Genomic DNA, 13999 nt, shown 5'->3' on the forward strand with positions numbered 1-13999 from the left:
ACTGCACTACCCTCATCTACCTTCTTGGTCACTCCCTCAAAAAACTCAATCAAATTTGTGAGACATGATTTTCCACGCACAAAGCCATGCTGACTGCCCCGAATCAGTCCTTGCCTCTCTAAATGCTTGTAGATCCTGTCTCTCAGAATACCTTCTAGCAACTTACCTACTACAGACGTTAGGCTCACCGGTCTGTAGTTCCCAGGCTTTTCCCTGCTGCCCTTCTTAAACAAGGGCACAACATTCGCCACTCTCCAATCTTCAGGCACCTCACCTGTGGCTGCAGATGATTCAAATATCTCGGTTAGGGGACCCGCAATTTCCTCCCTAGCCTCCCACAACATCCTGGGATACATTTCATCAGGTCCCGGGGATTTATCTACCTTGATGCGCTTTAAGACTTCCAGCACCTCCTCCTCTGTAATATGCACACTTCTCAAGACATCACTATTTATTTCCCTTAGTTTCCTAACATCCATGCCTTTCTCCACCGTGAATACCGATGAGAAATATTCATTCAGGATCTCACCCAACTCTTGTGGCTCTGCACATAGATGCCCTTGTTGATCCTTAAGAGGCCCTACTCTGTCCCTAGTTACTCTTTTCCCCTTTATGTACCTGGAGAATCTCTTTGGATTCTCCCTTGCATTATTTGCCAAAGCAATTTCATGTCCCCTTTTTGCCCTCCTGATTTCCCTCTTAACTCTATTTCGACAATCTCTATACTCTTCAAGGGATCTACTTGATCCCAGTTGCTTATGTACGTCATATGCCTCCTTCTTCTTTTTGACCAGAGTCTCAATATCTCGAGTCATCCAGGGTTCCCTACTTCTACCAGCCTTGCCCTTCACTCTAAAGGGAATGTGCTTACCCTGCACCCTGGTTAACACATTTTTAAAAGCCTCCCATTTACCAGCCGTCCCTTTGTCTGCCAATAGTCTCCCCCAATCTACCTCTGCAAGTTCCTGTCTGATACCATCAAAATTGGCCTTGCCCCAATTAAGAATTTTAACTCTTGGGCCAGACCTATCATTCTCCATAGCTATCTTAAAACTAATGGAATTATGGTCACTTGTCCCAAAGTGATCCCTCACTAGCACTTCTATCACTTGCCCTTCCTTATTTCCCAAGACGAGGTCAAGTTTTGCCCCCTCTCTAGTCGGTCCATCCACATACTGAATGAGAAATTCCTCCTGAATACACTCAACAAATTTCCCTCCATCCAAGCCCCTAATGCTATGGCTGCCCCAGTCAATGTTGGGAAAGTTAAAGTCCCCTACTACTACCACCCTATTATTCTTGCAGCTATCTGTAATCTCCTTACATATTTGCTCCTCAATTTCGCGCTGACTATTTGGGGGCCTGTAGTACAGTCCTACCAAGGTGATCTCTCCCTTCTTATTTTTCAGTTCCACCCATATAGACTCAGTGGGCGAACCCTCGGATATATCCCCTCTAAGTACTGCCGTGATGTTCTCCCTAATCAAAAACGCCACTCCCCCTCCTCTCTTACCTCCTGTTCTATCCTTTCTATAGCATCTGTAGCCCGGAACATTGAGCTGCCAGTCCTGCCCCTCCCTTAGCCATGTTTCAGTCATAGCTATAATATCCCAGTCCCATGTGCCCGTCCATGCCCTGAGTTCATCCGCTTTGCCCGTCAGGCCCCTTGCATTGAAATAAATGCAGTTTAATGTTCCGGATTGTGTGGTAACAAGGTCGCAAAGTCACATGTTAAGACAAGAGGAGAAATCAGAGAGTGAAGATGAAGTCAAAGTGCAATTATCAGAAATGATTTTTGATCAGATGGTTGAAAAAGAACAAGAACAGGTGGAGGATGAGGCGGATATTTTTAGTTCAGGAAAATTGGCGGAGTTACAATAGAAAGATGTAGAAATAAAACGGATGTATCAGAAAGCATACACGGAAGAGGAATCTCGTGTATACCAAAGTATCATTACTGTAAAGTTGATATCTTGATGAGAAAATGGAGACCTTTACATATGCAGGCGGATGAAAAGCGGACAGCAGTTCATCAAGTAGTATTGCCGGTAGGGTATAGAAAGGAGGTGTTGCGAGTTGCACATGAGGTACCAGTGGCAGGTCATTTGGGAATAAAAAAAACTCGAGCGACAATCCAAGAACATTTTTATTGGCCTGGACTATATAAAGATGTAGAAAAAATTTGTCAATCATGTTACACATGTCAAGTGATAGGGGAACTTCAAGCAGTGATAAAACCAGCGCCCTTAATACCCATTCCAGCATTTGAGGAACCTTTTACAAGGGTCCTAATTGATTGCGTAGGGCCGCTTCCTAAAACAAAAAGTGGGAATCAATATCTTTTGACTATAATGGATGTGTCTACTTGGTTTCCAGAGGCCATTCCAGTATGTAATATTACAGCTGAAGAGATTGTGGAGGAGTTACTTAAATTCTTTACAAGATATGGACTACCCACAGAAATACAATCGGATCAAGGATCAGATTTTACCTCCAGGTTATTCAAAGAAGTTATGGATAGCTTTGGAATAAAACAATTTAAATCAACTGCATACCACCCAGAATCTCAGGGCGTGTTAGAAAGGTGGCATCAGACATTAAAGACAAATGTTGAGGGCTTATTGTCACGATTATCTAGAGGATTGGGATAAAGGAATTCCATTCGTACTGTTTGCAATTAGGGATGCACCTAATGAGTCAACCAAATTCAGTCCTTTTGAACTAATTTTTGATCATGAGGTAAGAGGACCACTTAAATTGATTAAGGAAAAATTGGTGAGTGAAAAATCGGAAATTACATTATTGGATGACGTGTCAAATTTTAGGGAACGATTAAATCGAGCAGGTGAATTGGCTGGACAACATTTAAAAGTTGCACAAAATGTGATGAATGGGGTAGCGGACAAGACATCCAAAGTTCATAGTTTTGCCATTGGAGATAAAGTTTTAATGTTGTTACCAGTGGTAGGTGAGCCTTTAAAAGCTAGGTTTTGTGGACCTTATCAGATTGAAAGGAAATTAAGTGAGGTGAATTATGTGGTAAAAACACCAGATAGAAGGAAGACTCACCGAGTGTGTCATGTGAATATGCTGAAAAGGTACTTTGAAAGGTAGGAGAGAAAAAGGAGGTTTTAATTATTCTAATTCAAAGTGACAAACCAAATCCAGATGACTGTGAATTTGACATACCTCAAATTAAATTGGAAAATGAGGATGTTCTTAAAAATTGGGATAGATTATTGAGTTACCTTCCAGAGGAAAAACAAACTGACCTGAAAGAGTTATTGATATCACATGGGCAAGTTTGTGGCGACAAATTGGGAAGTACTAAAATGGCTATACATGATGTAGATGTGGGAAATGCTGCTCCAGTCAAACAACATCTATATAGACTTAACCCGTTAAAATTGGCACAGTTAACAATGAGATTGAGAGTATGCTTAAAAATGGCATAATTGAAGTTGGTTGTAGCCAATGGAGCTCACCCACAGTGATGGTACCAAAACCCAACGGTTGTGCGTGGACTGTAGAAAGGTTAATGCAGTTACAAGAATGGACTCTTATCCTATCCCACGTTTGGAGGATTGCATTGAGAAAGTGGGACAATCAGCTTTTATTTCCAAACTGGATTTACTTGAAGGTTACTGGCTGGTACATTTCTCCGATAGGGCGAAGGAGATTTCAGCTTTTGTGACTCCAGATGGTATATACCAATTCAAAGTTATGCCATTTGGCATGAAAAATGCCCCAGCCACATTTCAGCGGTTAACTAACAAAGTTGTTTCAGGATTACCCAATTGTGCGGTATACATCGACGATCTGGTAATTTTCAGCCAGACATGGAAAGAACATTTTAAACATCTGATGGAGTTATTCGATCAACTTCAGGGTTTGGTGATAAACCTGGCCAAAAGTGAATTTGGAAAAGCCCAAGTCACTTTCCTTGAGGAGTATCTAACAGTTCGGTGGACAGCGGAGTTTCAACATGCATTTGTTGAACCAACATAAGTGTACTTTACGTGAATGCTCGTAGTATTCGGAATAAGGTAAATGAGTTGGTGGCGCAAATCATCGTGAATGACTATGATTTAGTGGCCATTACTGAAACATGGTTAAAGGATGGTCACGACTGGGAGTTAAATATCCGAGGGTATCAAACTATTCGGAAGGACAGAGTGGATGGTAAGGGAGGTGGTGTAGCTCTGTTATTTAAGGATGACATCCGGGCAACAGTAAGGGATGACATCGGTGCTATGGAGGATAAGGTTGAATCCATTTGGATGGAAATCAGGAATAGTAAGGCGAAAATGTCACTGATAGGAGTAGTCTATAGGCCACCAAATAGTTACATTATGGTGGGGCAGGCAATAAACAAAGAAATAACTGATGCATGTAGAAATGGTACAGCAGTTATCATGGGGGATTTGAATCTACATGTCGATTGGTTTAACCAGGTCAGTCAAGGCAGCCTTGAGGAGGAGTTTATAGAATGTATCCGCGATAGTTTCCTCGAACAGTATGTAATGGAACCGACGAGGGAACAAGCGGTCCTAGATCTGGTCCTATGTCATGAGACAGGATTGATTCAGGATCTCATAGTTAGGGATCCTCTCGGAAGGAGCGATCACAATATGGTGGAATTTAAAATACAGATGGAGGGTGAGAAGGTAAAATCAAGCACTAGTGTTTTGTGCTTAAACAAAGGAGATTACAATGGGATGAGAGAAGAACTAGCTAAGGTAGACTGGGAGCAAAGACTTGATGGTGAAACAGTTGAGGAACAGTGGAGAACCTTCCAAGCGATTTTTCACAGTGCTCAGCAACGGTTTACACCAACAAAAAGGAAGGACTGTAGAAAGAGGGAAAATCGACCTTGGATATCTAAAGAAATAAGGGAGAGTATCAAATTGAAGGAAAAAGCATACAAAGTAGCAAAGATTAGTGGGAGACTAGAGGACTGGGAAATCTTTATGGGAAAACAGAAAGCTACGAAAAAAGCTATAAAGAAGAGTAAGATAGATTATGAGAGTAAACTTGCTCAGAATATAAAAACAGATAGTAAAAGTTTCTACAAATATATAAAACAAAAAAGAGTGGCTAAGGTAAATATTGGTCCTTTAGAGGATGAGAAGGGAGATTTAATAATGGGAGATGAGGAAATGGCTGAGGAACTAAACAGGTTTTTTGGGTCAGACTTCACAGTGGAAGACTCAAATAACATGCCAGTGACTGATGGAAATGAGGCTATGACAGGTGAGGACCTTGAGAGGATTATTATCACCAAGGAGGTAGTGATGGGCAAGCTGATGGGGCTAAAGGTAGACAAGTCCCCTGGCCGTGATGGAATGCATCCTAGAGTGCTAAAAGAGATGGCTAGGGAAATTGCAAATGCACTAGTGATAATTTACCAAAATTCACTAGACTCTGGGGTGGTCCTGGCGGATTGGAAATTTGCAAACGTGACACCACTGTTTAAAAAAGGAGGTAGGCAGAAAGTGGGTAATTATAGGCCAGTGAGCTTAACTTCGGTAGTAGGGAAGATGCTGGAATCTATCATCAAGGAAGAAATAGCGAGGCATCTGGATGGAAATTGTCCCATTGGGCAGACGCAGCATGGGTTCATAAAGGGCAGGTCGTGCCTAACTAATTTAGTGGAATTTTTTGAGGACATTAACAGTGCGGTAGATAACGGGGAGCCAATGGATGTGGTATATCTGGATTTCCAGAAAGCCTTTGACAAGGTGCCACACAAAAGGTTGCTGCATAAGATGAAGATGCATGGCACTGAGGGTAAAGTAGTAGCATGGATAGAGGATTGGTTAATTAATAGAAAGCAAAGAGTGGGGATTAATGGGTGTTTCTCTGGTTGGCAATCAGTAGCTAGTGGTGTCCCTCAGGGATCAGTGTTGGGCCCACAATTGTTCACAATTTACATGGATGATTTGGAGTTGGGGACCAAGGGCAATGTGTCCAGGTTTGCAGACGACACTAAGATAAGTGGTAAAGCAAAAAGTGCAGAGGATACTGGAAGTCTGCAGAGGGATTTGGATAGGCTAAGTGAATGGGCTAGGGTCTGGCAGATGGAATACAATGTTGACAAATGTGAGGTTATCCATTTTGGTAGGAATAACAGCAAAAGGGATTATTATTTAAATGATAAAATATTAAAACACGCTGCTGTGCAGAGAGACCTGTGTGTGCATGAGTTGCAAAAAGTTGGTTTACAGGTGCAACAGGTGATTAAGAAGGCAAATGGAATTTTGTCCTTCATTGCTAGAGGGATGGAGTTTAAGACTAGGGAGGTTATGCTGCAATTGTATAAGATGTTAGTGAGGCTCTCCCTGGAGTCTTGTGTTCAGTTTTGGTCTCCTTACTTCAGAAAGGACTTACTGGCACTGGAGGGTGTGCAGAGGAGATTCACTAGGTTAATCCCAGAGCTGAAGGGGTTGGATTACGAGGAGATGTTGAGTAGACTGGGACTGTACTCGTTGGAATTTAAAAGGATGAGGGGGGATCTGATAGAAACATATAAGATTATGAAGGGAATAGATAGGATAGATGCAGGCAGGTTGTTTCCACTGGCAGGTGAAAGCAGAACAAGGGGGCATAGCCTCAAAATAAGGGGAAGTAGATTTAGGACTGAGTTTAGGAGGAACTTCTTCGCCCAAAGGGTTGTGAATCTATGGAATTCGTTGCCCAGTGAAGCAGTAGAGGCTCCTTCATTAAATGTTTTTAAGATAAAGATAGATAGTTTGAAGAATAAAGGGATTAAGGGTTATGGTGTTCGGGCCGGAAAGTGGAGCTGAGTCCACAAAAGATCAGCCATGATCTCATTGAATGGTGGAGCAGGCTCGAGGGGCCAGATGGCCTACTCCTGCTCCTAGTTCTTATGTTCTTATTTGACTGCCTGAAAGCTGTGATAACCAATGCTCGTGTTGGAAACATGATCAGATTGAACTAAAGTGACTTTAAAGAGAAATGCCGCGACGTAGAGAAATGGACGGATCGTGCGGAGACCCTCTTGTTCAAAGAGACTGTCAATCGAGAAGGATTCCAGTTGGAGGGAAAACAAAATAATGGACTATATTATTATACGTGTTTGCGTGTGTTGTTTTTTTTTAAACGGAAAAAGTATATTCACTGTGCATTTCTTAAAGGATAGTGAAAAGGTGAAAAATGAAACCGTCTTGAAGTTAATGGTTTTTTTTTTTTTCTTGGGGAAGGTGTCATGTGAGAGTACCTTAAAGAAATGGGTGTTTAAGAAATGTACCTTTAAGAAATGGGTGTTTATCAGTGATGTCAGAGTGTCGGTGGAGCTGGGCTGTCTGTCGGCTTTTTATTTTTGTTTTAGGTTGTTTCCTGCAGGGTGTGTTTTAGTTACGTTTTCAGAGCTGGATAACTGCAGTCACAGCCAGAAGGGGTATTAGTCTCTCTGTAATCTAAAAACTGTAAATCGATCCTTTGGTGATTTAAAACTAATAACTGCTCTCAGTATGACTTTAACCTGATATGCTTCTGTTAAAAGTTCTTTCTTAAGTCTTATGGATGTTAAAAGGACAGCTTAAGGATTATTTAGTGTTGCATTCTTTGGGGGTTGTATTTGAATTAATGGTTGGTAAGATGTTCACTATGGTTTAAATAGGTTAACTTGAGTTCATAGAATAAACATTGTTTTGCTTTAAAAAATACTTTTCCATTTCTGCTGTACCACACCTGTAGAGTGGGCCGTGTGCTCCCCATACCACAATCTATTAAAAGTTGTGGGTCAGGTGAACTCCATGATACACTCTGTGATTCGCTAAACCCTAGCCCATAACAAATTGGAGGCCCGAGGGCGATAACAGCCTGTCTATTGGATTGGCTTAGTGAACTTAAAGACAGTGAGGGGTGAACATATTGAGGTTGCTTTTCAGGTGTGGTATTCTAGTTTAAGTAGGGAGTGTATTGTGGACAGTGGCTCTTTCAGAGGCTCTGAAGTTTTGGGGATGGAGACGGTCACACGCAGTACCTTACGGACAGAGACTAAAAGCAGACTGTTAAATCTGGCAAAAACATTGCAGTTAACATTACCTGACAAAATGCGAAAAGATGGCCCATAACAATATCTTGACGTACCGAATGTTACAATCCCAGTTGATATAACTGGATGGCAAGATCCCATAATGGAATCTTGGTTCAAAAGATAGTAATTTTAAAAAAAAACATAAAGGAACAGAATCACAGGATTGCTAATTAGTTTTATCAACAAGGAAAAACATTGGGCAGCATGGTGGTGCAGTGGTTAGCACTGCTGCTTCACAGCGCCGAGGACCCAAGTTCGATCCCGGCTCTGGGTCACTGTGTGCAGTTCGCACATTCTACTCAAGTCTGTGTTGGTCTCAACCCCACAACCAAAGATGTGCAGGGTAGGTGGATTGTCCCTTAATTGGAAAAAAGAATTGGGTACTCTATCTATCTAAAAAACAAAAAACATTTCTTAAACATGAAAAGATTGATTATTATACAACACGCCTTTAATCCCCTCTTAACTTAACACCTATACACAGAGACTTTATGATTAACATGCATTAAAAAGTACATCTTAAACTATAATGGTCCCAGTAGCAAGTCTCTTTTAAGCAAACAGATTGTTTCTCAAATAAACATACTACGCTCTGACCCAAGTTAGTGTCTGTGGTTTTCTCCTCAGAATCCCGCCAGGTAATTGACACCTGAAAGTTTCCAGACTCCACTCCCAAAAACAGGCTTAAAATAATCTCTCACAATAATGCTTTTCCTCAATGATTTGCATTCCAAAATCCAGTCCAGATTTTACAAATTACTCTTAAACCAGAACTTCCACTCCACTTTTAACAGTGAATCGACTCTAAGATTTACACTAATCTCTTGAAGACTTATTTGGCTTGACCGCTGTACGAACTGTTCACAATTGCTTAAACTCTATTTCCAAACTGTAGTAAAGTGGCATCACTTTGATTTGCCTCTGAAGTCTGCTTTCCTGCTTTAAATCTGGTTACTGCAATTGTCTCTAACTTAGAACCAGGGGCGGGATTCTCTCACCCCGGGGCCGGTGCGGAGAATCCCCGTGACCGGCGCGGATCGCGCCATGACGCCCCGGCGCCGGCACACGATTCTCCGCAGAGCTCTACAGGGCCGGCCCACTGATTCTCGGCCTGTCGTGAAAACGCCGAGTCCCGCCGGCGCCGTCCGCACCTGCTCTCAGCCGGTGGGACCACGGCGTGGATAGGTCGGGGAGTGGCTTGTGGTGTGGGACGGGAGGTCCGACCCCGGGGGGGCCTCCGATGTGGCCTGGATCGCGATTGGGCCCACCAATCAGCGGGCCGGCCTCTGGCTTGGGGCTTCCTTTCCTACGCGCCAGCCCCTGTAATCCTGCGGCATGATGCGTCGGAGCCGGCGCGTTGACGGAAGCCACTGTGCATGCGTGCGGTGGCACCGGCGCCACTGTGCGCGTTGGCACGGCGCCACTGCGCATGCCCGGATCCCGCGGCGCCCAGTACGTGCCGGGATCAGCAGATGGAGCAGCGTGGTCCGCTCCATTGCCGTGCTGGCGCCCTGTAAGGGCCAGAATTAGTCATGGGGTTGGCGCGACGGCGTTTACAATGGCATGGACACACTGTTGCGGGATTAGAGAATCCCGCCCTCTGTGTTTACGTTTCCTTGAATTCTTCTGAACAATAGCCTGGTCTTTGTTCTCTTAACTCCAAACATTCTTTCTGTCTTAATTTGTCTGGAATTTATCTTGTTCCTTAGTAAGCTTCCATCTTTGCAACTCCCTTGTCCTGCCCAGCTTCTCTTAGCAGAATAGAGAGCTGTTCACTCCCCAGTGCCCTGTCTACAACTGCTCTGGCTTCTAGTTAAAACTAAGAACAAAAGAAAGCCCTTCCCTCTGCAAAGAGGCCTCCTGTTGCTAAGCAATGACTTACTTCTATTTACTCTTCATGCCATAACCCTCTCCAAGCACAGTTGGAATTGAATCCAACCCCCATACATACAAACACCTTTGTCCAGCAGGAAGTTACCCTCCCAGACACAGAAACATTAAATTAAACCCACTTAAAACTAAAAGCATTGTACTTTTGGACTATTTTCTATGAAATTTTTTTTGATAAACGTATTTCTTTCCTCATGAACTAAAGAGGAACAGAAGTATGCTATGTTGCCCCTTGAGCTTGCTCTGTCATTTAATTTCATGACTGACCCTCGACCCCCATTTACCCAAATCCCATATTCCTTGATTCCCTTAAGAGCACAAAAATCCTTCAACCTCTACATTGAATATATTCGATGACTGAGCATCCACAGTTCACCGGGGTAGAGGATTCAAAAATCCATAGCCGGGGGGCAGCACGGTGGCGCAGTGGGTTAGCCCTGCTGCCTCACGGCGCTGAGGTCCCAGGTTCGATTCCGGCTCTGGGTCACTGTCTGTGTGGAGTTTGCACATTCTCCCCGTGTTTGCGTGGGTTTCGTCCCCACAACCCAAAGATGTGCAGGCTAGGTAGATTGGCCATGCTAAATTGCCCCTTAATTGGAAAAAATGAATTGGATACTCAAAAAAAAAAAAAAAAAAATTCTTCAATCCATAGCCCTATGATTTGAAGAATTTTCTCTCCACCTCAGATCAAAATGGCTATCACTTTATCCGGAGTTTATGCCCCCTTGTTCTAATCTAGGCTCTCCAGTCAGAAGAAACAGCCTGTCAGCAACTCCCTTCTCAAACACCTTGAATCTTGTTTCAAAAATATCACCCCCATGTTCTTTTAAACTCCAGACAGCATAGTCCCATTCTACACAATCTCTCTTCATATGACGACCCTCTGATTCCAGGAATCTAGTGAATCTTTGTTGCACCATTAAGTGTACAAAGACCAAAGATGTACACAGACCTTCTTACTCATGTACTCCAATTCCCTCACAGTAAAGGCCAACTTACCATTTGCTTTTCTCAGGAATTTGTTTTACCTATCCATGCTATTTTTACCTTAATGACAGCTCAGGATAAAATTCTACTTGATCAAGTCATTGTCAATGTTATCTTACTGCTGTGTTATTTAGTGCATTTTGTAACTAGACAAAACCATTTAATACCAATGTTTCAAAATTATTACTGCAGCTAATGGATAGATGATTTCATTTAAATAATGCCATGTTAGAAATTCCCTATTGGGACACATTTTTCAAATGTAATTTGCAGTCTCTGACCTTTTTCCTCCTAAAAGGGACAATTTTTACCCAGCTGGTTGTCTTGACTTGATTTAGTATTTGTTAATTTTATATTTCAATATAAGTATTTGAGTGTCAATGTTAAATTAGTGACTCTGCTGTGTGCTTTCAAATGGACAATGCTTGAAATGAAATGAAAATGAAATGAAAATCGCTTATTGTCACGAGTAGGCTTCAATGAAGTTACTGTGAAAAGCCCATAGTCGCCACATTCCGGCGCCTGTTCGGGGAAGCTGGTACGCTTTGTGACTGAAACTCCATAACACTGAATGTCAGTCAGAAAAATTAACCAAATGGACACATTATTTATTTTTCAGATTGGTCCAGTGAACCCTTTCAGGACGCAGCAGATGGCTGCCCCTAGAAATATGCTGTCTGGGTATACTGAATCGGCCCATATCAATGACTTCATGTTTGAGCAGCAGAGGAGAACCTTCCATTCCTATGGTAAGCTTCAATGTACTTTTTTTAAAAAAAATTCCCTTCAAGTTGTGTTCAGTGATACATTTTAGAACAGGCCGTTTGTGACATGTCCACTTGTTTGTTGTGAGATTTGTTTGCACTACATGTATAAAGTTGGCCCATGAGTGAAAACAGTGGCTATCTATAGGTGATCTCTTATCTTAACTAATTCAGATATATTCTGAATTATCTTCACTTCTACTTCCTCCCCCAATCCAAAAACAGGACTGTCCTGATAGGCCCATCGTGTCAGCCTGTTCCTGCCCCACTGAACACATTTCTTCCTATCTTGACTCCATATCCTCTCCTCGTGTCCAGTCCCTTTCCCATCTACATTCGCGATTCCTCCGATGGCCTACATAATATCAACAACTTCCAGTTCCCCGGCCCTAACTGCCTCCTCTTTACCATGGGTGTCCTCTATACCTCCATTCCCCACCAGGATGGTCTAAGGGCTCTCCACTTATTCCTCGAACAGAGGTCTGAACAATCCCCATATACCACCACTCTCCTTCGTCTGGCTGAACTTCATGTCTCACTTCCTCCAAACCAAAGACATGGCTATAGGACCTGCACCTCTACTCTCATTCCTTCCTCTCCCTCCCAGAACCAGGATAGGGTCCCCTTGTCCTCATTTTTCATCCCACCAGCCTCCACATTCAAAGAATCATCCTTCCCCCAGTCCTGCCAACTCCAACATGATACCACCACTAGCATATCTTCCCCTCACTCCCCGGTCAGCATTTTGCAAGGAACGTTCCGTCCAGGGTATCCTGGTCCAAGCCTCCATTACCCCACAGCACCTCACCCTCTTTCCACGTCGCCTTCCCATGCAATCGCAGAAGGTATAACACCTGCCCCTTTACCTCCTCCCTGCCCACCATCCAAGGTCCTAAACACTCTTTTCAAGTGAGGCAGCGCCTCATGTGCACCTCCTTCAGTCTGGTCTATTGCATTTGCTGCTCCCAATGTGGTCTACTCTACATTAGAGAGACTAAATGCAGACTGGACGACTGCTTTGCAGAATACCTTCGCTTCGTCCACAAGCGGGACCCAGATTTTCCTGTCACTTGCCATTTCAACTCGCCATCCTGCTCTCATGCCCACATGTCCATCCGTGGCCTGCGGGAAAGTTGCTGTGTAATTTAGCGGACACTGGAGGAACAGCACCGTATCTGTTTCGTCATGTTACAGCCTTCCGGTCTGAACATTGAGTTCAATAACTTTAGACTGTGAACACTCTCCTACACCTTCACCCATTTTTATTGATATCAATTTATTTTAATTTCTTCCATCGATCTGTTTTTTCCTCACCATTGCCCCCACTGGCTGGCAGGTTAGATGGATTGGCCATGTTAAATTGCCCCTTGGTATCCAAAGATCTGTGGATTAAGTGGATTAGCCATGATTAATGGGGATAGGGTGGGTGAGTGGGCTTAGGTAGAGTGTTCTTTCGGAGGGTCCATGCAGACTTGATGGGCCAAATGGCCTCCTTCCGCAATGTCGGGATTCTAAGCAGGTATTTTAGAAAAGAGAACATTTACTGTTAATTTAATACATATGAGTACAATGATAACTTTTGATGTCTCTAGTTCCTTGTATGTGGATTCAGGTGGATTGTTGGAAAATCACTGCCTGCATGCTGTAAATTACACTTTAAGGATATATGCTCTGTTAGCAACAATAACAAATTGCATTTGTATAATTTAATGAAATAAAAGGACCCAAGGTGCTTCAAGGAACAGTAACAAACAAAATCTGATGCCAAGTCACATGAGACTTTCGGCAGATGACCAGATGCGGCACGGGAGCACAGTGGTTGCTTCACAACTCCAGGGTCCCAGATTTGTTTCCCGGCTTGGGCCACTGACTGTGTAGAGTTTGCACGTTCTCCCCGTGTCTGCATGGGTTTTCTCCGGGTGCTATGGTTTTCTCCCACAGCCGAAAGACGTGTAGGTTAGGTGGAATGGCCATGTTAAATTGCCCTTAGTGTCCAAAAAAAAGGGTTAGATGGGGTTAGGGTGGAGGTGTGGGCTTAGGTAGGGTGATCTTTCCATGGGCCGGTGCAGACTCGATGAGCCGAATGGACTCCCTCTGCACTGTAAATTCTATGCAAAAATGTAGAAGGAAAGAAAGACAGTGAGATGTAGAGGTCGGTCCTTTGCACCTTGGTAGATATCTCAGGGCTGAAGGGCTAGAATAATTGACAAAGAAAGGGAGAGCTTTGAAGACGAGGATGATAATTTTGATATTGAAGCTTTGTTTCAATGGGAGCCAGTGAAAATCTGCAAGGACA

At 43.2% G+C, this 13999-nt stretch overlaps 1 protein-coding gene across 1 annotated transcript in view; it reads left to right on the forward strand.

Annotated features, from left to right (window-relative positions):
- The window catches only part of cdc40 (cell division cycle 40 homolog (S. cerevisiae)), a 243394-nt gene that overhangs the window by 41927 nt on the left and 187468 nt on the right, over positions 1–13999 (forward strand). Inside the window, exon 3 of the mRNA XM_072500007.1 lies at positions 11559–11688. Within this exon, the coding sequence (XP_072356108.1) occupies positions 11559–11688 (130 nt within the window). The remainder of the gene's footprint in view (positions 1–11558; positions 11689–13999) is intronic.

This window comes from Scyliorhinus torazame, chromosome 4 (assembly GCF_047496885.1).
Source record: "Scyliorhinus torazame isolate Kashiwa2021f chromosome 4, sScyTor2.1, whole genome shotgun sequence".
Classification (NCBI taxonomy): Eukaryota; Metazoa; Chordata; class Chondrichthyes; order Carcharhiniformes; family Scyliorhinidae; genus Scyliorhinus; species Scyliorhinus torazame.